At 41.9% G+C, this 24,332-nt stretch overlaps 1 protein-coding gene across 3 annotated transcripts; it reads left to right on the top strand.

The window, feature by feature from the left end:
• Positions 1-783: 783 nt before the first annotated feature.
• LOC128228311 (glycerol 3-phosphate dehydrogenase-like) lies at positions 784-19,141 on the top strand. Of its 3 annotated transcripts, none has more exons than XM_052939551.1 (7): positions 784-846; positions 4,297-4,436; positions 5,006-5,156; positions 5,488-5,849; positions 5,976-6,094; positions 6,408-6,615; positions 18,225-19,141. In XM_052939551.1, exons 2-7 carry the CDS (start codon positions 4,297-4,299, stop codon positions 18,295-18,297), a joined length of 1,053 nt encoding a protein of 350 aa, XP_052795511.1. In that variant the 5' UTR covers positions 784-846; the 3' UTR covers positions 18,298-19,141. The 3 variants fall into 3 exon arrangements, with proteins under 3 accessions (XP_052795511.1, XP_052795510.1, XP_052795512.1); XM_052939550.1 differs by having other exon boundaries at positions 6,408-6,627; XM_052939552.1 differs by lacking the exon at positions 4,297-4,436 and having other exon boundaries at positions 802-846; positions 6,408-6,627.
• The last annotated feature ends 5,191 nt before the right edge of the window (positions 19,142-24,332 follow it).

Raw genomic sequence — 24,332 nt, 5'->3', positions numbered from 1 at the left:
GTCATAAACGATGGAATCTCGAACCTATTACGATCGACAGCCAACTTCCTGTAGCAGGCTATAATCGGTGAGGTCTTCAATTCACAGAGATGGCACAGCGTGAGGAGCCATACATTCTGTTACAAAGGAAAGCTACTTTTCAGAGGCATCGAATTTTACACAAATGCTCAAAAAGGGCCAACACTTATTTCAAAAATCATTTTTTGAAACACTACAAATAAAAGAAGAACATATGCATATTAAAAGTGTGATCGGATTGTTTTATTTAAAAAATGCAGAAGAATGTTTGGGTTCTTCTTATTGCAGTGTATCTTTGGTTGACCAACAAAAAACTAATAAAAGGACCAAAATGTATAATCAAAGGTTTATAATATATATAAACGCATCTTACAGGGCAAGAGTTTTTTTTCTAGCATATATGTAGATAAGTAAGAAGTTTAGTCTACTGTCTTTTATAGCAATTTAACTGATTTTCCCTAAATAATTTACTTAAGTTTCCGAAACAAAGGATTTTCTCGAAGTTTCACATCATGCTCAGATGCTCTACATGTATAAATCATAGTCACATTTATAAAGTTTGTCTTATTTGCCAACATTTTACGTGTAATCCCCATAACAACGTTTAACGACTGCTACGGCAACGTCATATTACTAAAAATGGTCACAACATTACGTCATATATATAAATAACATGTATTTAACGTTTAAGGGAGACCACTGCGCGGGATTGAACTGGCACAAGGAGTTAACCCTGTTCAGTAAATTTTAGTATTGTTGTCTGCTACCTATTTATCCTTGATCAAAACTGAAAGTATATAGATAAATCAAGTGCTCGAATGCTGAAGGGTAAGTGCAACAATTTGGGTCCACAATGTTCCACAGTGTTGTATCATAGACTACAAGTTTTTATAGCACTACTGTATATAACAGCTTTATAACAACTGATTTAAATTATGTGTAAGAACATATTAAGATCTATGTACTTTGGACTAAACATGCCAGTCGAAACTAGACCATCACATCCATACATACGAGTAGGTTCGCAATCGGGAGAAAATTTTCACCGGATTTTTTTTAACTCGTCGAGGTCTCGGGAACTGGGTGAAAATGTGCACCCGAGTCTTCGCCGAGCTCGTAGAACATTTTGATTTCGGGAGCCGCTCGCAAGGGCCCCGCCGGTAGAGCTCATGCGGGCACTCGATGTCCGTGCGGACTTTGAACACCGCGAGTCCCGTAATGGCCAGGCACGGTCAACGAACGATGTTCGTGCGGATTTGGAACACCGCGAGTCCCCCAAGAGTCTTGCACGGTCAACGTACGATGTCCACGCGGATTTGAAAAACCGCGAGTCCCGTTAGAGCCTTACACGGCCAACGTACGATGTTCGTGCGGATTTGGAACACCGCGAGTCCCGTTAGAGCCTTGCACGGTCAACGTACGATGTCCATGCAGATTTGGAACACCGCGAGTCCCGTAAGAGCCTTGCACGGTCAACGTACGATGTCCGTGCGGATTTGGAACACCGCGAGTCCCGTTAGAGCCTTGCACGGTCAACGTACGATGTCCGTGCGAATATGGAACACCGCGAGTCCCCCAAGAGTCTTGCACGGTCAACGTACGATGTCCACGCGGATTTGAAAAACCGCGAGTCCCGTTAGAGCCTTACACGGCCAACGTACGATGTCCGTGCGGATTTGGAACACCGCGAGTCCCCTAAGAGCCTTGCACGGTCAACGTACGATGTCCGTGCGGATTTGGAACACCGCGAGTCCCCTAAGAGCCTTGCACGGTCAACGTACGATGTCCGTGCGGATTTGGAACAAAGCGAGTCCCGTTAGAGCCTTGCAAGGTCAACGTACGATGTCCGTTGGAATTTGGAACACCGCGAGTCCCGTTAGAGCCTTGCACGGTCAACGTACGATGTCCATATGGATTTGGAACAGCACGAGGCCCGTAAGAGCCTTACACGGTCAACGTACGATGTCCATATGGATTTGGAACACTGCGAGTCCCCTAAGAGCCTTGCACGGTCAACGTACGATGTCCGTGCGGATTTGGAACAAAGCGAGTCCCGTTAGAGCCTTGCAAGGTCAACGTACGATGTCCGTTGGAATTTGGAACACCGCGAGTCCCGTTAGAGCCTTGCACGGTCAACGTACGATGTCCATATGGATTTGGAACACCACGAGGCCCGTAAGAGCCTTACACGGTCAACGTACGATGTCCGTATGGATTTTGAACACCGCGAGTCCCGTAAGAGCCTTGCACGGTCAACGTACGATGTCCGTATGGATTTTGAACACCGCGAGTCCCGTAAGAGCCTTGCACGGTCAACGTACGATGTCCGTGCGGATTTGGAACACCACGAGGCCCGTAACATCCTTGTACGGTCAACGTACGATATCCGTGCGGATTTGGAACACGGCGAGGCCCGTAATAGTCTTGCACGGTCAATGTATGATGTCCGTTCTGATTTGGAACACCGCAAGGCCCGTAAGAGTCTTGCACGGTCAACGTACGATGTCGGTGTGAACTAGGAATATCGTTAGTCTAATAATAATAATAATAATAATAATAATAATAATAATAATAATAACAACTTTATTTAACGAAGGTTACATACTAAGTGTACAATCATTACAGACATACTACTTATTTCCAGCATGGCCTTCACACAAAAAGTATTACAAAAACACATGTACTATACATATTAAGCAACATACAAAACATACATTCACACTATCACTATCATACATTTCTTCGACAAACACAACTCAGTTTAATATGATGATTATAAATTGCAATAATTTCATACTGTAAATAATGTAGATATATTCAGTAAAACCACATTCAATCAATATATTTACATATTTGGTAGTATCCATTACAAGTTGTTGCAAGAATGTCATATACGTACATTAACACAATTCATGTAAACAATGAACTATTTATTATAATGTGATTTAAATAAAGTGTCAAGATTTTTTGTTCATGTGATAAAATTATTTTGCCAATAAGTAGCCTTTTAATGCATGTTTAAAGGCTGGTAGCTTATCTTGACATTTTATGTATGTAGGAAGATTATTCCAAATTTTCATTGCTTTATAGGCAAATGTATTTTTGATATAGTCTCGTAAGAGTATTGCTACGGACACATATTTAATAAGTCTAAATTTATTATTACTAGACTAACTCACAGGATTTGAGTCAGTGTTTGGTGTAAAATTATATATCAAATTCATTTTATAACCAATTACTGACAAAAGTAACGATTTCTAACAAAAATCTGATCACTGATACCATCCTTTAAGAAAGATCGCAGTTTTCTTTACATAACCAAAAAAAATCTTTAAATACTGTGCATCTTTGAGAAGCTCAGTCCATAACGTTGACAATGATATACAACACTTGACACTTCATTGGCAAAACAAAAAGAAATCAATTAAAAATGAATCCAATCAGTGAAATTTATAAATGTCAGAGAAGTTTTTAGAATCGTTAATTATGCGATTCTGTAAAAACATGCACAGACACCATTTGGCAAATAAATTTGAATTTTCATAAATGGCACAACTGGCCTTCTATTCGGTAACAATCCAAATTCAGTTTTAATAACTATCGGCTAAAATATTCCTAGAATAACGGTTGTTGTCATTTTTTCGATCTCCGGCAACTGGCTTGACCATTCCAGAAACCCCCTTCCCTCAACCCGCTATCTGCGCGCGATATTTTCAAAACAGAAACTTATTTGGATTGTTACCCAATAAAACGTTAGTTGTGCCTAAGGCTTTTATCAAATTACGTGCATATCTATCTTCGATAAGCAACATTTATTTTCTACCTAAGGCGGATTTCTACGAATTCGGGAATCGGGGGTATCGAAGAGGTCCGCGGCAATCATGCTAAGGTGTTGCGGTCACATACGCGGACCCGCACTCTGCCCCTGATGTTTTCACGGCTCTATTTGGCCGTGTGTAAGCCGCAGGGGAATTACAGGATAATACTGCAAACGCTCTTTACGTTATTTAACGACATTTACACATAGTTCGGTGCGCTCGCACGGACATCGCGATATTCTCGTAATATGATCCCAAACAAGTACGACACCAAATGCTGCTAGCCCCCGGTTGGTGCCCGTGCGTTGCTTTTTACTATCACCGTGTTTCTCATTAAAGCGACTTTATTTCAATAGTTACAGATGTTTGATATGTTATCATTATGCCGGCTTAATTAAAAGGTTTCAGTTCTAGTCAGTATACAGAACGAGACTTGATTAACGTCTTACATCGATTATAGATGGATACATATGACGTCATTGTTATCGGCGGCGGAGTGACGGGGTGTGCCTGTCTGTTCGAACTGGCGTCATGTGGGTATTCGTGCCTTTTACTTGAGAAAAATGACCATCTGCTTGACGAGGCTAGCTCGGGAAACAGGTATATAGTTTATGTAGAGCTCCGACATAGTCGCCACAAAGGCGATTTGTGCGAATGTTCACCTTGATAAAATGCGGTGTGTCTCGTACAAGACCCCATGTATATCGGTCAATGGCCAATGCACACTAAAGGGTCGTTTGTCAAAATTGGCTTCTCTGGTTGTAACTGGACAATGCATTAGGGAATTTTATATTAACTTGGCACAAATAATCATCATTAGAAGACGGCGTGTCGCGTTCAAGACATACTAGTAAGTCTGTAGGTAAAAGTTCAATTACACTCAAGGGTCATTGGTCAAAATCCGATGTATGTTGGATTTTCCGGGCTGTTACTTGCCCATGCATTAGGGGATTTAAAAATACTTTGCCCAACTGTTCACATTGAGAAGACCGTGTGGCGCGTGCAGGACTCATATCTGTAGGATCAAGGTCATACTTAGGGATCATTTTTCAGAATTATTGATATAGGTTTTTTGTTCTTTTTTGTATTACAATTATTTTTTTAGATTTATCCGAAAATTGTGGCCCTTTGTTATATGTATGAAGCTACTTTTAGGCGCACTGTTGCAGTGGGATGCTGCACACGGGGTTTGACGCCGTGGAGCCACTGGAGAGTGACTGTATCCGGGTGTGCCAGAAACGCGTCTTTCCCCTTGCCCGGAAGATAGGGGTGCCCGTCAACCACATCGGCGCCACCATGGTCGCCTGGAGCCAGCAACAGGTAACTCAGATTATCAATGTAATCGGAATCTGGTGTTAATAATCGTTGACGCTATATGTCTGAGGCCAAAGACTGATTGTAAAAACTCTATATAGTTCCTATATCAATAAGTTTATATATTAACCAATATTTGTATTTTACATGAAACATGGATGGACTCGAAGTATATATACTTACATTTATTTAAAAAGGAGACTTATAGCAGTTTGCTTACCACCTAAGTTGAATATAATACAATTTACAAGAACACCCATATATGCACCATTCTGTTAAGAATTATAATTGTTAAAATATGCTCTTTTAATATTTAATGTTTTTAAAAACAATGTAGCTACAGAACTTCGACAAAGTCAAAGATAATTCAAGACAGGTCGATTGCAGTGAAGTCCGCGAACTGAGTGTATCCGAGCTGTATGCGCGGGAGTCGCGACTGGGCCCGGGGGCGCTAGGCGCCTTGCATATCCCTGGAGAGGCGGTCACCGACCCCTGGCTTCTCCCCATCCTGCTAGCTAACGACGCACGGAAAAAGGGGGCTAGGCTGGTATGCTGGTCACGTGTTGAGAGCTTGTCACGTGACGGAAACAAGTGGACAGTGGACTCCACTTCAGGGAAATACAGGGGGAGATGTGTGATTAACTGTGGAGGCCTCTACGGTGATATTCTTGAAGGACTAGCGTGCGGACAGGCGTTTAGGTAAGATACTGTATCCTGTTTGTAGTGGGAATCGGTGTTCGTTGTAAAGAATGAAATAAGTATTTGTTATCAAATCATGTGTGTTTAAGACGAACGTGTTACCTATGAACTAACATTTTCTTTTAGAATCTTACCACGGAAAGGACAGTATACAGTATACTCGGCTGCGGCCTGTTCGATTATAAAGTCAAGCATACTTCCGGTTCCAACGAGTGCCGGAAAAGGTGTTATTGTGTTCCGTTCAGGTAAGTCTCCATTCTCTTTGCAGTACGGTATTGCAGACCGGAAATTCCTTGGAAAAATGACGCCGTCTGCTTATTATACCTTTTTCTTGATGTTTATTTTAAACCGAATACAGTATATTGTACTGTTACACAGTTATATAATCCAGTTTAACAGATCTTTTGTTGGAGTGCTTATTTCACTATGTTCATAGAAATAGAAGGTATATGGCGTCAATGTATAAGAGATATGCGTTGTTACGATAAAGCATTCTCATAGAACTGATAAAGGAGCACTGCGATTCTTCAATTATCTTAACCTCGGTGCATGTTCCAGTGTACGATAATGTGGTGGTGGGGCCAACCAACGAATACGTACAGAGCCGGGAGAGAGCGCCTATTAACACTGACGTCACGCGGCGTCTCGCGGAAGTCGCAAGGAGCGTCGTCCCGGATTTGACGTCACATCCTATCGTTACCATGTACACGGGCGTGCGGCCAGCCACGAAGGACAAGGATTACATCATACATGGCGACAGAGAAAAGTATAAGAATAAGTATATATCCACTTTTGTTTCTACATGCAAAGAACTTAGTTCCATATTTGGCTAGAGTGTGTCTTTATAACGATTGGCAGCATAACGTACCATACGTATCAGAATTTTGGTTCTATTCTAGTCACAAATCGGAATCTGGTTTCTCTATTATACGCGTAGAAAACGTTTTATTTCCGCCAGCGGTGAATTATTATCTTTAATGAATGAATTCTGATGAATTATGGTGTCAAATCAGAGCATCATTGCCAGGGGGTCATGATCCACCGAATATTTATGCGTTAATATGTTATTTCTGATAGAATTTGGTAAATTCATATTTATGCACTGGATTATACCTTAAGTAATTCTTTAACCATTCATCTTACACGCTTGTGGATTATTCGGAAACTCACTTAATACCGTTCATTTTTTGTTTACAACAGAGTATAAACAAGAAGTAATCTGGTAGGCAAATGACAAGCAAGTGAAGTTTTAATATTGTTTTCGGAGAAGACGAAATCGTGTTGTTTCAACTATTTTAATGTCTTTTAGAGTAAATACAATTTCATTTGTCTGCAACGCCTGTATTATAAACACACAGGAAATTTATCATTGATAAAATTACGCGTATTCAATCTTAAGCGTAACATTTATTTGTATACATGACCAGCAGACAGTGGTCGGCTGTTTGATATACTGGAATTTGCTCGTTATCAACTCGGAAACTTTATCTCGATTAACATCGGTTTAATCTTTAAACTTAAAGCACAATTTAGAAAAGTCGGGGTTCCGTGTTCCAGCGGTCACAGGCTCGATCCACCGCCTCAGCGCCAACATATATGGCGGTCTTTCTATAGGGACGTTAAACGGGGGTCCCGTGTGATAGTGATATACCCTGGTACAAGAGTTACCTACAGCACGGTATAACCCAAGGTCGGTACCTACAGCCCGGTATTTTTCCAGGCCAGTACCTACAGCACGATGTACTTCAAGGCCGGTACTTTCAGTACGGTATACTTCAAGGCCGGTACCTACATCACGGTATACGTCAAAGCCGGTGCCTACAGCGCGGTATACCCCTAGGCCGGTACCTTCAGTACGATATACTTAAAGGCCGGAACCTACAGCACGGTATACCCAAAGGCCGGTACCTACAGCACGGTATACTTCAACGTCGTTGCCTACAGCACGGTATACAACAAGGCCGGTACCTACAGCACGATATACTCCAAGGCCGGTGCTTACAGCACGATATACTGCAAGGCCGGTACCTACAGCATGGTATACTTCAAAGCCTATGCCTGCAGCACGGTATACTTCCAAGTCCGGTGCCTTCAGCACGATATACTTCAAGGCCGGTACATACATCACGGTATACCCCAAGGCCGGTACCTACAGGACGGTGTAACCCCAAGGCCGGTGCCTACAGCACGGTGTAACCCCAAGGTCGGTACCTACAGCACGATATACCCCAAGGCCGGTGCCTACAGCACGATATACCCCAAGGCCGGTGCCTACAGCACGATATACCCCAAGGCCGGTACCTACATCACGGTATACGTCAAAGCCGGTGCCTACAGCACGGTTTACTTTAAGGCCGGTACCTACAGCACGGTTTACTTCAAGGCCGGTGCCTACAGCACGATATACCCCAAGGCCGGTACCTACATCACGGTATACGTCAAAGCCGGTGCCTACAGCACGATATACTTCAAGGCCGGTACCTACAGCACGGTTTACTTCAAGGCCGGTGCCTACAGCACGATATACCCCAAGGCCGGTACCTTCAGCACGGTATACCCCAAGGCAGGTACCTACAGCACGGTATACCCCAAGGCCGGTGCCTACAGCACGATATACCCCAAGGCCGGTGCCTACAGCACGATATACCCCAAGGCTGTAACTACAGTACGGTATACCACAAGGCCGGTACCTACAGCACAGTATACCCCAAGGCCGGTACCTACAGCACGGTATACCCCAAGGCCGGTGCCTACAGCACGATATACCCCAAGGCCGGTGCCTACAGCACGATATACCCCAAGGCCGGTACCTACATCACGGTATACGTCAAAGCCGGTGCCTACAGCACGGTTTACTTCAAGGCCGGTACCTACAGCACGGTTTACTTCAAGGCCGGTGCCTACAGCACGATATACCCCAAGGCCGGTACCTACATCACGGTATACGTCAAAGCCGGTGCCTACAGCACGATATACTTCAAGGCCGGTACCTACAGCACGGTTTACTTCAAGGCCGGTGCCTACAGCACGATATACCCCAAGGCCGGTACCTACAGTACGGTATACTTCAAGGCCGGTATCTACCTAAAAGGCAAATTGCCAAATGAAATTTTAACATTTTATACGACATTAAAAAAGTTCAGATATGTGTTTGAACTATGATAAAACAATTGTGGTTCTATCCTATGTGCATATGTCAAAACATCAAAGCTGATATTATTATAGAAGTCACAATCGTAAAAAGGTGCGTTTCATCCTCAACTGACAAAATATCACAATAACAACATATCATTACATTTTGCGTACCTACTTGGTTCTATGGCCAATGGTAAATTACAACATCGTAATTTGGAAAGAACACAGCGTTGGTCACTACACAGTCATACAAAAGCAATTAGATTAATAATAACATATATGAATCTGTTTTAAACTCATGTTTGTAGGTTCTATTAGTTGTAAGCTTATTACCAAAATTTGCACCTCTGCCATCGCATTGGAGGCTATCATTTCATGCAGTTACATGCAATGAAAACAGTTTTTAAATACTAAAGGTCATACTTTAAAAAGATCGATCATGATATTAATTCAGTTAATTGTTAATTTTCGTGTTATGAAATTGCTACAGTTTTTTTCACAATTCGTTTCCTACTAAATTACTATTCATGAGCACCACAACCTATTCATTGGCACCACAACGTTCAGAAAATCGAGCATAGTGCAGCAAGTTAAACAAATAAAGTTCTAAAATTTGTAACGCGGCAACCTTTTGTCAATAAAAAGCCATACACATGTAAAGAAAATGCTTAAACGTAAGGTACGAGAACAATTCTCACGAAAATCCAGATTTTTACGTCGTCAACACTAACGTCTAGCAAGTTATGCAAGTTCTAGACGATCAGATATTAAATCTTATTCAGAACTTTTACATTTAGAACAACTCATGGCCATTCCTGTGTGGAACTACATTCTCCAATTTTTTAAATTTACTCGAATAATCCTCTAAAAATGAAAAATAAGAAACCATACTCACTGTTTACATCCATATTCCACTCATTGGCACTATAACGGAAGACGCGTTGGAGCATTTTCAACACATAACAAAATGTTATGGCTCCAATGATGACCCGCCGTGTAGTATTTACGGTTGAGCTTGCACTTCCATTCCTAGAAAGTGTCCTTAACATTATTCTCACATGAAGTGCGCTCCGGTTGTTCATCACGCCTTCTATTACGGTCATGTTTACATGTTAACTGCACACTTCTGCAGCGATTCCGTACTTGTATTGTGCAGCGATACCGTACTTGTATTGAGCAACGAGTCCGTACTTGTATTGTGCAGCAATTCCGTACTTGTATTGAGCAGCGATTCCGTACTTGTATTGAGCAGCGATTCCGTACTTGTATTGTGCAGCGATTCCGTACTTGTATTGTGCAGCGATTCCGTACTTGTATTGTGCAGCGATTCCGTACTTGTATTGAGCAGCGATTCCGTACTTGTATTGGGCAGCGATTCCGTACTTGTATTGTGCAGCGATTCCGTACTTGTATTGAGCAAAGATTCCGTACGTGTATTGTGCAACAATTCCGTACTTGTATGAGCAGCGATTCCTAACTTGTATTGAGCAGCGATTCCGTACTTGTATTGGGCAGATTCTGTACTTGTGTTGTGCAACGATTCCGTACTTGTATTGAGCAGCGATTCCGTACTTGTATTGAGCAGCGATTCCGTACTTGTATTGGGCAGATTCCGTACTTGTATTGAGCAGCGATTCCGTACTCTTATTGTGCACCGATTCCGTACTTTGTATTGTGCAGCGATGCTGTACTTATATTGTGCAGCGATTCCGTACTTGTATTGTGCAGCGATTCTGTACTTGTATTGTGCACCGATTCCGTACTTGTGTTGTGCAGCGATTCCGTACTTGTATTGTGCAGCGATGCTGTACTTATATTGTGCAGCGATTCCGTACATGTATTGTGCAGCGATGCTGTACTTATATTGTGCAGCGATTCCGTACTTGTATTGTGCGGCGATTCCGTACTTATATTGTGCAGCGATGCTGTACTTATATTGTGCAGCGATTCCGTACTTGTATTGTGCACCGATTCTGTACTTGTATTGTGTGGCGATTCCGTACTTGTATTGTGCAGCGACGTTGTACTTATATTGTGCAGCGATTCCGTACTTGTATTGTGCAGTGATTCTGTACTTGTATTGTGCAGCGATTCCGTACTTGTGTTGTGTAGCGATTCCGTACTTGTATAATGCAGCGATTCCGTACTTGTATTGGCCAGATTCCGTACTTGTATTGTGCAGCGATTCTGTACTTGTATAATGCAGCGATTCCGTACTTGTATTATGCAGCGATTCCGTACTTGTATTGGCCAGATTCCGTACTTGTATTGTGCAACGATTCCGTACTTGTATTGGGCAGATTCCGTACTTGTATTGGGCAGATTCCGTACTTGTATTGTGCAACGATTCCGTACTTGTATTGTGCAGCGATTCCGTACTTGTATTGGGCAGATTCCGTACTTATATTGTGCAACGATTCCGTACTTGTAAAGGGCAGGTTCCGTACTTGTATTGTGCAACGATTCTGTACTTGTAATGTGCAGCGATTCTGTACTTGTATAATGCAGCGATTCCGTACGTGTTTTGTTCAGCGATTCTGTACTTGTATTGTGCAGCGATTCCGTACTTGTATTGTGCAGCGATTCCGTACTTGTATTGTGCAGCGATTTCCTACTTGTATTGTGCAGCGATTCCCTACTTGTATTGTGCAGCGATTCTGTAATTGTATTGTGCAGCTATTCCCTACTTGTATTGTGCAGCGATTCCGTACTTGTATTGTGCAGCGATTCCCTACTTGTATTGTGCAGCGATTCCGTACTTGTATAATGCAGCGATTCCGTACTTGTATTGTTCACCGATTCCGTACTTGTATTGAGCACCGATTCCGTAATTGTATTGTGCAATGATTCCGTACTTGTATTGTGCAGCGATTCCGTACTTGTATTGAGCAACGATTCCGTACTTGTATCATGCAGCGATTTTGTACTTGTATTGAGCAACGATTCCGTACTTGTATAATGCAGCGATTCCGTACTTGTATTGTTCACCGATTCCGTACTTGTATTGAGCACCGATTCCGTAATTGTATTGTGCAATGATTCCGTACTTGTATTGTGCAGCGATTCCGTACTTGTATTGAGCAGCGATTCCGTACTTGTGTTGTGCAGCGATTCCGTACTTGTATTGTGCAGCGATGCTGTACTTATATTGTGCAGCGATTCCGTACTTGTATTGTGCAGCGATGCTGTACTTATATTGTGCAGCGATTCCGTACTTGTATTGTGCACCGATTCTGTACTTGTATTGTGTGGCGATTCCGTGCTTGTATTGTGCAGCGACGTTGTACTTATATTGTGCAGCGATTCCGTACATGTATTGTGCAGTGATTCTGTACTTGTATTGTGCAGCGATTCCGTACTTGTGTTGTGTAGCGATTCCGTACTTGTATAATGCAGCGATTCCGTACTTGTATTATGCAGCGATTCCGTACTTGTATTGGCCAGATTCCGTACTTGTATTGTGCAACGATTCCGTACTTGTATTGGGCAGATTCCGTACTTGTATTGTGCAACGATTCCGTACTTGTATTGTGCAGCGATTCCGTACTTGTATTGGGCAGATTCCGTACTTATATTGTGCAACGATTCCGTACTTGTAAAGGGCAGGTTCCGTACTTGTATTGTGCAACGATTCTGTACTTGTAATGTGCAGCGATTCTGTACTTGTATAATGCAGCGATTCCGTACGTGTTTTGTTCAGCGATTCTGTACTTGTATTGTGCAGCGATTCCGTACTTGTATTGTGCAGCGATTTCGTACTTGTATTGTGCAGCTATTCCCTACTTGTATTGTGCAGCGATTCCCTACTTGTATTGTGCAGCGATTCTGTAATTGTATTGTGCAGCTATTCCCTACTTGCATTGTGCAGCGATTCCGTACTTGTATTGTGCAGCGATTCCCTTCTTGTATTGTGCAGCGATTCCGTACTTGTATAATGCAGCGATTCCGTACTTGTATTGAGCACCGATTCCGTTCTTGTATTGAGCACCGATTCCGTAATTGTATTGTGCAATGATTCCGTACTTGTATTGTGCAGCGATTCCGTACTTGTATTGAGCAACGATTCCGTACTTGTATCATGCAGCGATTTTGTACTTGTATTGAGCAACGATTCCGTACTTGTATAATGCAGCGATTCCGTACTTGTATTGTGCAGCGATTCCGTACTTGTATAATGCAGCGATTCCGTACTTGTACTGAGCAGCGATTCTGTACTTGTATTGAGCAGTGATTCCGTACTTGTATTGAGCAGCGATTCTGTACTTGTATAATGCAGCGATTCCGTACTTGTATTGTGCAGCGATTCCGTACTTGTATTGTGCAGCGATTCGGTACTTGTATAATGCAGCGATTCTGTACTTGTATTGAGCAGCGATTCTGTATTTGTATAATGCAGCGATTCCGTACTTGTATTGAGCTGCGAATCTGTACTTGTATTGAGCAGCGATTCTGTACTTGTATAATGCAGCGATTCCGTACTTGTATTGAGCAGCGAATCTGTACATGTATTGAGCAGCGATACTGTACTTGTATAATGCAGCGATTCCGTACTTGTATTGAGCAGCGATTCCGTACTTGTATTGAGCAGCGATTCTGTACTTGTATAATGCAGCGATTCCGTACTTGTATTGAGCAACGAATCTGTACTTTTATAATGCAGCGATTCCGTACTTGTATTGTGCAGCGATTCCGTACTGATATTGTGCAGCGATTCCGTACTTGTCTTGAGCAGCGATTCTGTACCTGTATAATGCAGCGATTCCGTACTTGTATTGTGCAGCAATTCTGTACTTGTATTGTGCAGCGATTCCGTACTTGTATTGTGCAGCTATTCCCTGCTTGTAGTGTGCAGCGATTCCGTACTTGTATTGTGCAGCGATTCCATACTTGTATTCAGCAACGATTCCGTACTTGTATTGTGCAGCGATTCCGTACTTGTATTGAGCAACGATTCCGTACTTGTATTGTGCAGCGATTCCGTACTTGTATTGGGCAGCGATTCCGTACTTGTATTGAGCAGCGATTTTGTACTTGTATTGAGCAACGATTCCGTACTTGTATTGTGCAGCGATTCTGTACTTGTATTGTGCAGCTATTCCCTACTTGTATTGTGCAGCGATTCCGTACTTGTATTGTGCAGCGATTCCGTACTTGTATTGAGCAGCGAATCCGTACTTGCATTGTGCAGCGATTCCGTACTTGTATTTTGCAGCAAATCCGTACTTGTGTTGTGCTCCGATTCCGTACTAATATTGTGCACCGATTCCGTACTTGTATTGAGCAACGATTCCGTACTGGTTTTGTGCAGCGATTCCGTACTTTTATAGAGCAGCGATTCCGTACTTGTATTGAGCAGCGAGTCCGTACTTGTATTGAGCAGCGATTCCGTACTTGTATTGAACAGCGATTCCGTACTTGTATTGAGCAGCGATTCGGTACTTGTATTGTGCAGCGATTCCGTACTTATATTGTGCAGCGATTCCGTACTTGTATTGTGCTCCGATTCCGTATTTGTATTGTGCAGCGATTCCGTACTTTTATTGTGCAGCGATTCCGTACTTATATTGTGCAGCGATTCCGTACTTGTATTGTGCTCCGATTCCGTACTTGTATTGAGCAGCGATTCCGTACTTGTATAGTGCTCCGATTCCGTACTTGTATTGTGCAGCGATTCCTTACTTGTATTGTGCAGCGATTCCGTACTTGTATTTTGCAGCGATTCCGTACTTGTATTGTGCTCCGATTCCGTGCTTGTATTGTGCAGCGATTCCCTACTTGTATTGAGCAACGATTCCGTACTGGTATTGAGCAACGATTCCGTACCTGTAGTGAGCAACGATTCCGTATTTGTATTGTGCCGCATTTCCGTACTTGTATTGAGTAACGATTCCGTACTTGTATTGTTCTCCGATTCCGTACTTGTATTGTTCTCCGATTCCGTACTTGTATTGAGTTCCGATTCCGTACTTGTATTGAGCACCGATTTCGTACTTGTATTAGGCACTGATTCCGTACTTGTATTGAGCACCGATTCCGTACTTGTATTGAACAACGATTCCGTACTTGTATTTAGCAACGAATCCGTACTTGTATTGAGCAACGATTCCGTACTTGTATTGTGCAGCGATTCCGTACTTGTATTTTGCACCGATTCTGCACCTGTACTGTGCAGCGATTCCGTTCCTGTATTGTGCAGCGATTCCGTTCCTGTATTGAGCAGCGATTCTGTACCTGTATTGTGCAGCGATTCTGTATCTGTATTGTGCAGCGATTCTGTACCTGAACTGTGCAGCGATTCCGTTCCTGTATTGAGCAGAGATTCTGTACCTGTATTGTGCAGCGATTCTGTACCTGTACTGTGCAGAAATTCCGAGTCTGGATTGTACAGCGATTCCGTTCCTGTATTGAGTAGCGATTCTGTATTTGTATTGTGCAGCGATTCCGTTCCTGTATTGAGCAGCGATTCTGTACTTGTATTGAGCAGCGATTCTGTACTTGTATTGTGCAGCGATTCTGTACTGGTATTGTGCTGCGATTCTGTATCTGTACTGTGCAGCAATTCCGGGTCTGGATTGTGCAGCGATTACGTTCCTGTATTGAGCAGCGATTCTGTACTTGTATTGTGCAGCGATTCCGTTCCTGTATTGAGCAGCGATTCTGTACTTGTATTGTGCAGCGATTCCGTTCCTGTATTGAGCAGCGATTCTGTACTTGTATTGACAGCGATTCTGTACTTGTATTGTGCAGCGATTCTGTACTTGTATTGTGCAGCGATTCTGTATCTGTATTGTGCAGCGGTTCTGTACCTGTACTGCGCAGCAATTCCGAGTCTGGATTGTGCAGCGATTCCGTTCCTGTATTTAGCAGCGATTCTGTACTTGTATTGTGCAGCGATTCCATTCCTGTATTGAGCAGCGATTCTGTACTTGTATTGTGCAGCGATTCCGTTCCTGTTTTGAGGACCGATTCTGTTCTTGTATTGTGCAGCGATTCCGTTCCTGTATTGAGCAGCGATTCTGTACTGGTATTGTGCAGCGATTCCGTTCCTGTATTGGGCAGCGATTCTGTACTTGTTTTTAGCAGCGATTCTGTACTTGTATTGTGCAACGATTCCGTACTTGTATTGTGCGGCGATTCCGTACTTGTAATGAGCAGCGATTCCGTTCCTGTAATGAGCAGCGATTCTGTGCTTGCATTGTGCAGCGATTCCGTTCCTGTATTGAGCAGCGGTTCTGTACTTGTATTGTGCAGCGATTCCGTTCCTGTATTGAGGAGCGATTCCGTACCTGTATTGTGCAGCGATTCCGTACTTGTATTGAGCAGCGATTCTGTACTTGTATTGTGCAGCGATTCTGTACCTGTTTTGTGCAGCGATTATGTACCTGTATTGTGCAGCGATTCCGTTCCTGTATTGAGCAGCGAATCTGTACTTGTATTGTGCAGCGATTCCGTTCCTGTATTGAGCAGCGATTCCATACGTATATTGTGCATCGATTCCGTACTTGTATTGAGCAGCGATTCCGTTCCTGTATTGTGCAGCGATTCCGTTCCTGTATTGAGCAGGGATTCCGTACTTGTATTATGCAGCGATTCCGTTCCTGTATTGAGCAGCGGTTCTGTACTTGAAGTGTTGTTTGAACCTTTCTTATTTTTGACCTTTTGGTTGGAAAAATTTGAATGGACACCTGCAGCCATGCTTGGCTCATTCATCCTGTTCTGTTAGCACCGTCGGCGTTTTGATTTATATACTACTAGCTGAAAATTACGAAATTTGTCTTATATGATTATAAGATGTGTACCTCCATCAATTAACTCATAAATGTCAATGCATATGACCTTTTTAGAACTATGCCATTTTTTTATATGACATGTTATTTCAGTGGATATTAACGAACTAGTTTTCTATCCCCAGATGTTGTTGTTTTCAGTTTGAACTCACAACTGAATGTAGGTGTAGATGCTGTTTCGCAAAACGTGTACTTAAAATGATCTATAAAACAGATTGGAACGCTGTGTGATGTATTACTGGTTATTTTGATTGTGTGAAGTAAGCAAACATACGACATTGGACATTTAAATTGATTGTTGTGATTGGAAGAAATTGACAATGGACATTCAAATAAATGTACAAAAAATGAATGTCATGCTTGCACAACATTTGACATTCAAAAATTAAATGTCGGGCTCGCACGACATTTGACATTCAAAAAAAACGAATGTTGTGCTTTGACGAATCATTACCCGCTTTGTTCTAATTATGCCGACTTATAAATATCAGGAAGGTTTGTAAAACACATAGTTTCATATTAACTCCACAGCATGGATATGACGTAGCAGGTCAACTAGTTTAGTCTATATGTCAGCACGACCTTCATGTTCAATGTCGTAACGACTTCCATTTTTTTTAAATAGTTTTCGAGGTCCAATGTCGTGACAACACGAGATTCATTTTGGAATGTTCAATGTCGTGCCAGCACGAGATTTATTTCGGAATGTTCCATGTCGTGCCGGGACAATATTTGTTTTTAAATGTTCAATGTGATGCCAGCACGACATTTATATTTTGAATACTTTTCAATGTCCAATGTCGTAAACGACATTAATGTTTTGAACGTTCAATTTTGAGTGTGCAGTCCTGTCCAGTCATGCCAGCACGACATTCAGTTTGAATGTCCAGTGTCATGCAAGCTCAAAAATAGTTAAAATGTCAAAGCCAAATGTCGTGCCAAGTGTCGTGTCAAACGTTGTGTAAGCAAGACAATCATTTTTTGAATGTCCAATGTCGTGCCAGCATTACATTATCTTTTGTATTTCCAACTTTTAATGTCTAGCCAGCAAAACCTTTTTATGAATATATTTCAATGCCCAATGTCACTACATTCATTTGTTGAATATTGAATATCCAGCACGACATTCATTTTTTTATATTTTGCTTGGAATGTCCAATATCCTGCCAGCACGACAGTCGTTTTTGAATGTCCAATGTCCAATGTAGTGCCAGCACGACATTTACTTTTGAATGTTCAATGTCCAATGTCGTATGTTTAGCTTACTTTGCACAGCTGGGTGTTTAAGCTATTTTTGCCGCATGTGCTATTACATTTTTTTCTAGAAATATATTACTTCAAGGAAACCCGAGGCCTATGAAGCTTCAGGCTTTATTCAAATGTCAAGGTTGTACATGCGTTTAAAACATGTGATAAAGGATTTAATCTATCCCGTCTTTTGCCCTTATTGCAGACGGTGGGTGGGATCCGATCTACTGGATTGTCGGGCTGTCTCGGCATCGCAGAGCGCGTGGCCAACATTATAGCCGAGAGTTTTGACCTTACTCCCACCGGACGTAGGAATTTGCACGTGGACCAGCCGGAAGTGACGTTCACTGGGTACAACACAGCCGTCGTCGACGGTTGGGAAAACAGGATAACACATCCTCTGACATTAGCGGGCAAACAGCAAGAAGCGGCGGCCAAACTGTAGACACTGCCTGACGCAAAGAAAATATGCACGTGAAGTTTAGTTTTTTTGTTATATATAAGAAATACAAAATCATACGTTACCACACGTGTCAGTCGTTCTTCCTCTTATGCAGTCAGAAGACACAGAGCTCAAACAATTTGTATGGTGTGCTTAATATATTTTTGAGTTCACAACAGCTAAATTTGAAGTTGTTGGGCGAATTTCGTTTTGATTATACCTTTATGTGTATTTCATTTTTAATATTGACCGCTACTGTTATCATATATTCACAATGTCGTGGATGTAGATCGACACTATACTGCTTAGTTATATTGGAACTGTAGTTATGACCAAATGTTGCTTGAAGAATTACTTAGACCAAATGAACGGCGGGGAATCGTTGGAACTGAAGTATTTTGTAATAAGTTGAAAAAGTTTTTTCGTTATGGTGCCAGGAGGTGAACGGTGAGTATGATCGGTTGTTTTTTTATTTCCAGCTGTTCTACGCGCATAATAAAAGATAATGGGGGAATGTAGTACCTCATAGAATTTACTTTCTCCCAAAATTTGACCATACTAGAAATTTGTTTCTCCCACCTTAGAAAAGTAGATCCAAAAAATTGACCATGCTAGAAATTGCCAACGGGCATAGATAAAACAAGTACCTGTATGGAACTCCTTTTTATTGTCATCACACAATTACCTCCCTTGTTAAAGACCGTCGTCTGTCAGCATCATGGAAACCTTGTCTTGTAGCAATATTTAGACAATTATTAATTATTTCTCGCTTCAAATGACACCATAAACAAGTTTTCACGCTCCATTCGAGAAATAATGCTGCACTCTTCTCAGAACTATTTCAAAAACGATTTGACTATTAACATAATCTGAAAGACTGCGCACATATCCATGACAACCACGGAATATCACATATCTATACACATTTATTTTCACTACGCACAAAAGAGTTCCAACGAAAAAAATCCATTTAACGTATTTTGTTTAACTGAGGTGGGAGAAAAAGCATCTACCATAGCCACTCGTGTAAGATAGGTTGTAAGACAATGGACATTCAAAAATGAAAGTCATGCTGGCACGACATTCGGCATTGGACATTCAAAAATGAAAGTCGTGCTGGCACGACAATGTACATTCAAAAATGAAAGTCGTTCTGGCACGACATTGGACATTCAAAGATGAAAGTCGTGCCAGCACGACAATGGCCATTCAAAAATGAAAGTCGTTCTGGCACGACATTGGCCATTCAAAGATGAAAGTCGTGCCAGCACGACAATGGCCATTCAAAAATGAAAGTCGTTCTGGCACGACATTGGACATTCAAAGATGAAAGTCGTGCCAGCACGACAATGGCCATTCAAAAATGAAAGTCGTTCTGGCACGACAGTGGAAATTCAGAAATAAAAGTCGTGCTGGCACGACATTGGACATTCGAAAATGAAAGTCGTGCTGGCACGATAATGGACATTCAAAATAATCAAAAATAAAAGTCGTGCTGGCACGACATTCGGCATTGGACATTCAAAAATGAAAGTCGTGCTGGCACGACATTTGGCATTGGTCATTCAAAATTGATAGTAGTGCTGGCACGACATTGAGCATTGGATATTCAAAAAAAACAAAGTCATGCTGGCACGATATTTGGCATTGGACATACAAAAATGAAAGTCGCGCTGGCACGACATTCGGCATTAGACGTACAAAAATGAAAGTCATTCTGGCACGGCAGCGGCAATTGGACATTCAGAAATGAAAGTCGTGCTTGCACAACATTTAAACATTGGACATACAAAAAATCAATGTCGTGTTGGCTCGACTTTCATTTTTAAATGTCCAATGGCCAATGTCTTATGTTAATTTAACTCCACACAGCTGAAATAATCGACTACCAATTGAAGTTGAAAGCTGGTATAATATAGAGCTAAATGAAAATGTGCACTTTGTGATAAAAGCTGTATTGGTGATGAATTTCACTATATACTTGAACATAGCTGTTTGCTGAATAAAGAAAACGATTTATTGAAAGAAAATCATATCAGTTTCCAATATTTATTCATTTTCAACTTCCAGTCAGTGTTCTTTACAACAAGAGTAGATAACACCTCGTTGAAATGGTTCTTCCTTGACGACGACCTTGTAGAACATTGGCACGATCTGAGAGTACACCGTTTACAAAAACGTGTTATTTAGAATATAAATATCTTCCATGGCCGAGAGTGAAAGATAGGTTCATTCTTACCCGAAAACGGTGTTTTGTGGAAACGAGGTTAACCGAGTTTCCGCAAAACACCCGGCGCGAGGGTTGGGATGAACCTTTCTTGCATTCCGGACGTGTGTTTCCGGTTATGTGACCAGTGCTGGAAAACCCCATCTTACATACCCCATGTAAGATGAGTCACGCGCAACAACGCGCCACTTCATATTTCATTTATTGTATGGTTTATGAAAGTTATATCATGCAATTTCAATATAGCGCAATCAAATATATATGTTTGCAAGACTTTTAATTAAAATTGAAAATAATTCATCGTTAAAAACGCTATTTTTAGTATTTAAAATCACTGCGCTCTATGACGTCAGTAAACAACGTCGCACGCGCTTTTTGGTGTAATTGTACTTAAGTTCGTTTTCTACGTATTTTTTTCCACAAATTCATAATTTCAGGTATGCAAGAAAAAATATCAATCATGTTTTTCCGGTCCGGATAAAAAAATCCGACCCTCGGGCACGTTGCGTGGCCGGTAACTCGGCAAGCCTCGTTACCGGCTTACGCGCGTGCCCGAGGGTCGGATTTTTTTATCCGTACCGGAAACTTTCACATGATAGATACTTATATCCTTACACGAGCGGCTATGAAAGATGCTTTTTCTCCCACCTCAGTTAACAAAATTAAGTAAAAATGTATTTTTTTTTTTGCTGGAACTCTTTTGTGCGAAGTGAAAATATATGTGTATGGATATGTGATCATTCGTGGTTGTCATTGATATGCGCGCAGTGATTCAGCTTATATTAATAGTCAAATCGGTCTTTAAATAGTTCTGAGGAGAGTGAAGCTTTATTTCTTGGAAGGTGCGTTAAAACATTTTTATGGTGACATTTGAAGCCACAAATAATTAATAAGCATTCTAAATATTGCCACACGACAAGGTTTCTATGATGATACAGACGGCAGTCTTCAACAAGGGAGGTAATTACAATGTAATGACCATTAAAAATGAGTTCCATACGGGTACTTGTTTTATCTTTGTCCGTGGGCAAGATAAAAATGTTTAGGTATGGTTTAATTTTTGGATCTACTTATCTGAGGTGGGAGAATAGGCTTTCTTTGTATTTTGCACCTCAATGAGAGACGACCGTACTTTTATGATGAGTTCTAACCTTTCCTTTTTTATAAACAGATATGATGCTCTCAATTTTGCGTCCATTTGGTATGCATGTCATTTTGAAAATGATATGGAATAAAACCGTTAAGTACATTCTGAGCTATTTACCACCGTATCGTATGTGTTCATTTGTAATTGATTCAATCCCGTGGGCTTTTCTGAGTTTCATGCATTTATTGCAACATTTATATAAAAACAACACCTTCATGCTCAAGTTGTCCATTAATAACGGGTCTCCTTCGATTCCACAATGCGTGTCTCACAGGTAATACTCTCAGATAACCATTTTCATATCGCTTATGTTTTTTCGAAGTGGCATCAGTTTAATAGGATTCATGAGCTGGTGTGAGCATATTCGATTTCTGTCACAGAGGTCTTCGATTTACACTTTTTTCTCACCAGACTACAGAAAAGCCCTATATCACATTCAGCTGTTTTATCAAGATTGTCATAAAAGGAGTTATTGTACAAATTAATTGCATTCTTTTGTTCATTAATAAAATTTTGTCTAGCATGTTTATGTAATAGTTAGATGACTTGAAGTGAGCTCTTAATGATTAAGAATGGGCGGTGTGAGTTTAGTGAACGAGACCTTATTAATAGTTAAGATGTTGCTTCAGGTCATCTAACTGACTTAGAATACAACCTCATTGGCTGGCACCTTGTAAACGCAAACTCTGACGCAGGGAGTGTGTATTGGGTGAGTGGCAGTCGGCAGACTTGGGTTGGGGAACGTTTCAGAACCATTCGTGGTTTTGTCTCTTTTAGTGTCATCTTTAATACATTGCGAAAATCATAGACAGATATGGGTGCCTTTTGAACAAAGCATGTGGCGTGTAACGCTAGAATTGGAGGAAATACCGTGTTTTATCTTGTAGTCAATGCGCCATGCATGGCATAAACTAAAACAAACAGCAATCCTGTCATCCATAATTGAATCCGTCCCGTGAGTTGCTAAATCAAACATGGAATTCGATTGCCATGTTGTTCGATTCAGATCTTTGAATAAATCACGAAAGCGGTACTATCAGAATGTGTTAGACTCTTTCCGTCTTAATGGCGCGCCGAGTGTTGGTAGTCTGGCTGACCGTAGTGTTTACGCGATATTTTGCCACCACAGGCAAGGACGTGTTGAGTCGCCAATGTTGTTCCATTAAAGCTACTAACTTGTTTGACATATGCCGTACATGTATATGTTTCCATACTTCTCAACTTACTCCTTTAGATGTTCCAGTGACATGTAAACGATTTAGCTCACAATCTTGTTCATGTGAGAGGATGATGTCATTCGGATTGCGTCAACACATAGCTTATACATACCGGAAGCCACAGCTTCAGATTTTTCAATCCGTCCCGAAAACATGTTAATACTTTTTTTGCATAAAAGTTGACGTCTATAAAGCAGTTTTAGTGCAGTTCACCGAAAAGCGCGTGCGTTTAAAAACCAAAGTTGATGTGTGTTCAGCTTACACAGTATTCAAGTGGTTTAATATCATTTACATAATTGTTTGCTGTTGCTGTTCGGAAATAAAATAACATCAATTTGGTTAGACTTATCAAATAAAGTTAGGCCATAATGCGGATCAGCCGGTCTGTCCCTTCTGAACGACCTGCGGATCAGCCGGTCTGTCCCTTCTAAATGACTTGCGGATCAGCCGGTCTGTCCCTTCTAAACGACCTGCGGATCAGCCGGTCTGTCCCTTCTAAACGACCTGCGGATCAGCCGGTTTGTCCCTTCTAAAGGACATGCGGATCAGCCGGTCTTTCCCTTCTGAACGACCTGCGGATCAGCCGGTCTCTCCCTTCTGAACGACCTGCAGATCAGCCGGTCTGTCCTTTCAAACCACCTGCGGATCAGCCGGTCTGTCCCTTCTAAACGACCTGCGGATCAGCCGGTCTGTCCCTTCTAAACGACCTGCGGATCAGCCGGTCTGTCCCTTCTAAACGACCTTCGATTCAGCCGGTCTCTCCTTTCTAAACGACCTGCGGATCAGCCGGTCTGTCCTTTCTATACGACCTGCGGATCAGCCGGTCTGTCCTTTCTAAACGACCTGCGGATCAGCCGGTCTGTCCTTTCTAAACGACCTGCGGATCAGCCGGTCTGTCCTTTCTATACGACCTACGATTCAGCCGGTCTGTCCTTTCTAAACGACCTGCGGATCAGCCGGTCTGTCCTTTCTAAACGACCTGCGGATCAGCTGGTCTTTCCCTTCTAAACGATCTGCGGATCAGATGTCCCTTTTAAATGAGCTGCGGATCAGCCGGTCTGTCGCTTCCAAACGACCTCCACGATGCGGATCAGCCGGTCTATCCCTTCCAAACGACCTACACCATGCAGATCAGCCGGTATATCACTTCTTAAGTACATCCACCATTCGGATCAGCCGGTATGTCCCTTCTATGCGACCTCATGCATGCGGATAAGCCGGTAAACACTTCTTAATGGGCTCTGACATGCTGATGATCCGATCTGTCACTTGCGGATTAT

This window comes from Mya arenaria, chromosome 3 (assembly GCF_026914265.1).
Source record: "Mya arenaria isolate MELC-2E11 chromosome 3, ASM2691426v1".
Lineage (NCBI taxonomy): Eukaryota > Metazoa > Mollusca > Bivalvia > Myida > Myidae > Mya > Mya arenaria.
The sequence above is the reverse complement of the archived record's forward strand: the minus strand, read 5'-3'. Positions and strand labels throughout refer to the sequence as shown.

Excerpts from the sequence above, each read along its gene's own strand:
- LOC128228311 (XM_052939550.1), top strand. The coding sequence starts at position 4,297 with ATGGATACATATGACGTCATTGTTATCGGCGGCGGAGTGACGGGGTGT. Across the intron at positions 5,850-5,975 it reads GCGTGCGGACAGGCGTTTAG|AATCTTACCACGGAAAGGAC; the intron begins GTAAGATACTGT and ends ATTTTCTTTTAG. Across the intron at positions 6,628-18,224 it reads AGAGAAAAGTATAAGAATAA|ACGGTGGGTGGGATCCGATC; the intron begins GTATATATCCAC and ends CCCTTATTGCAG.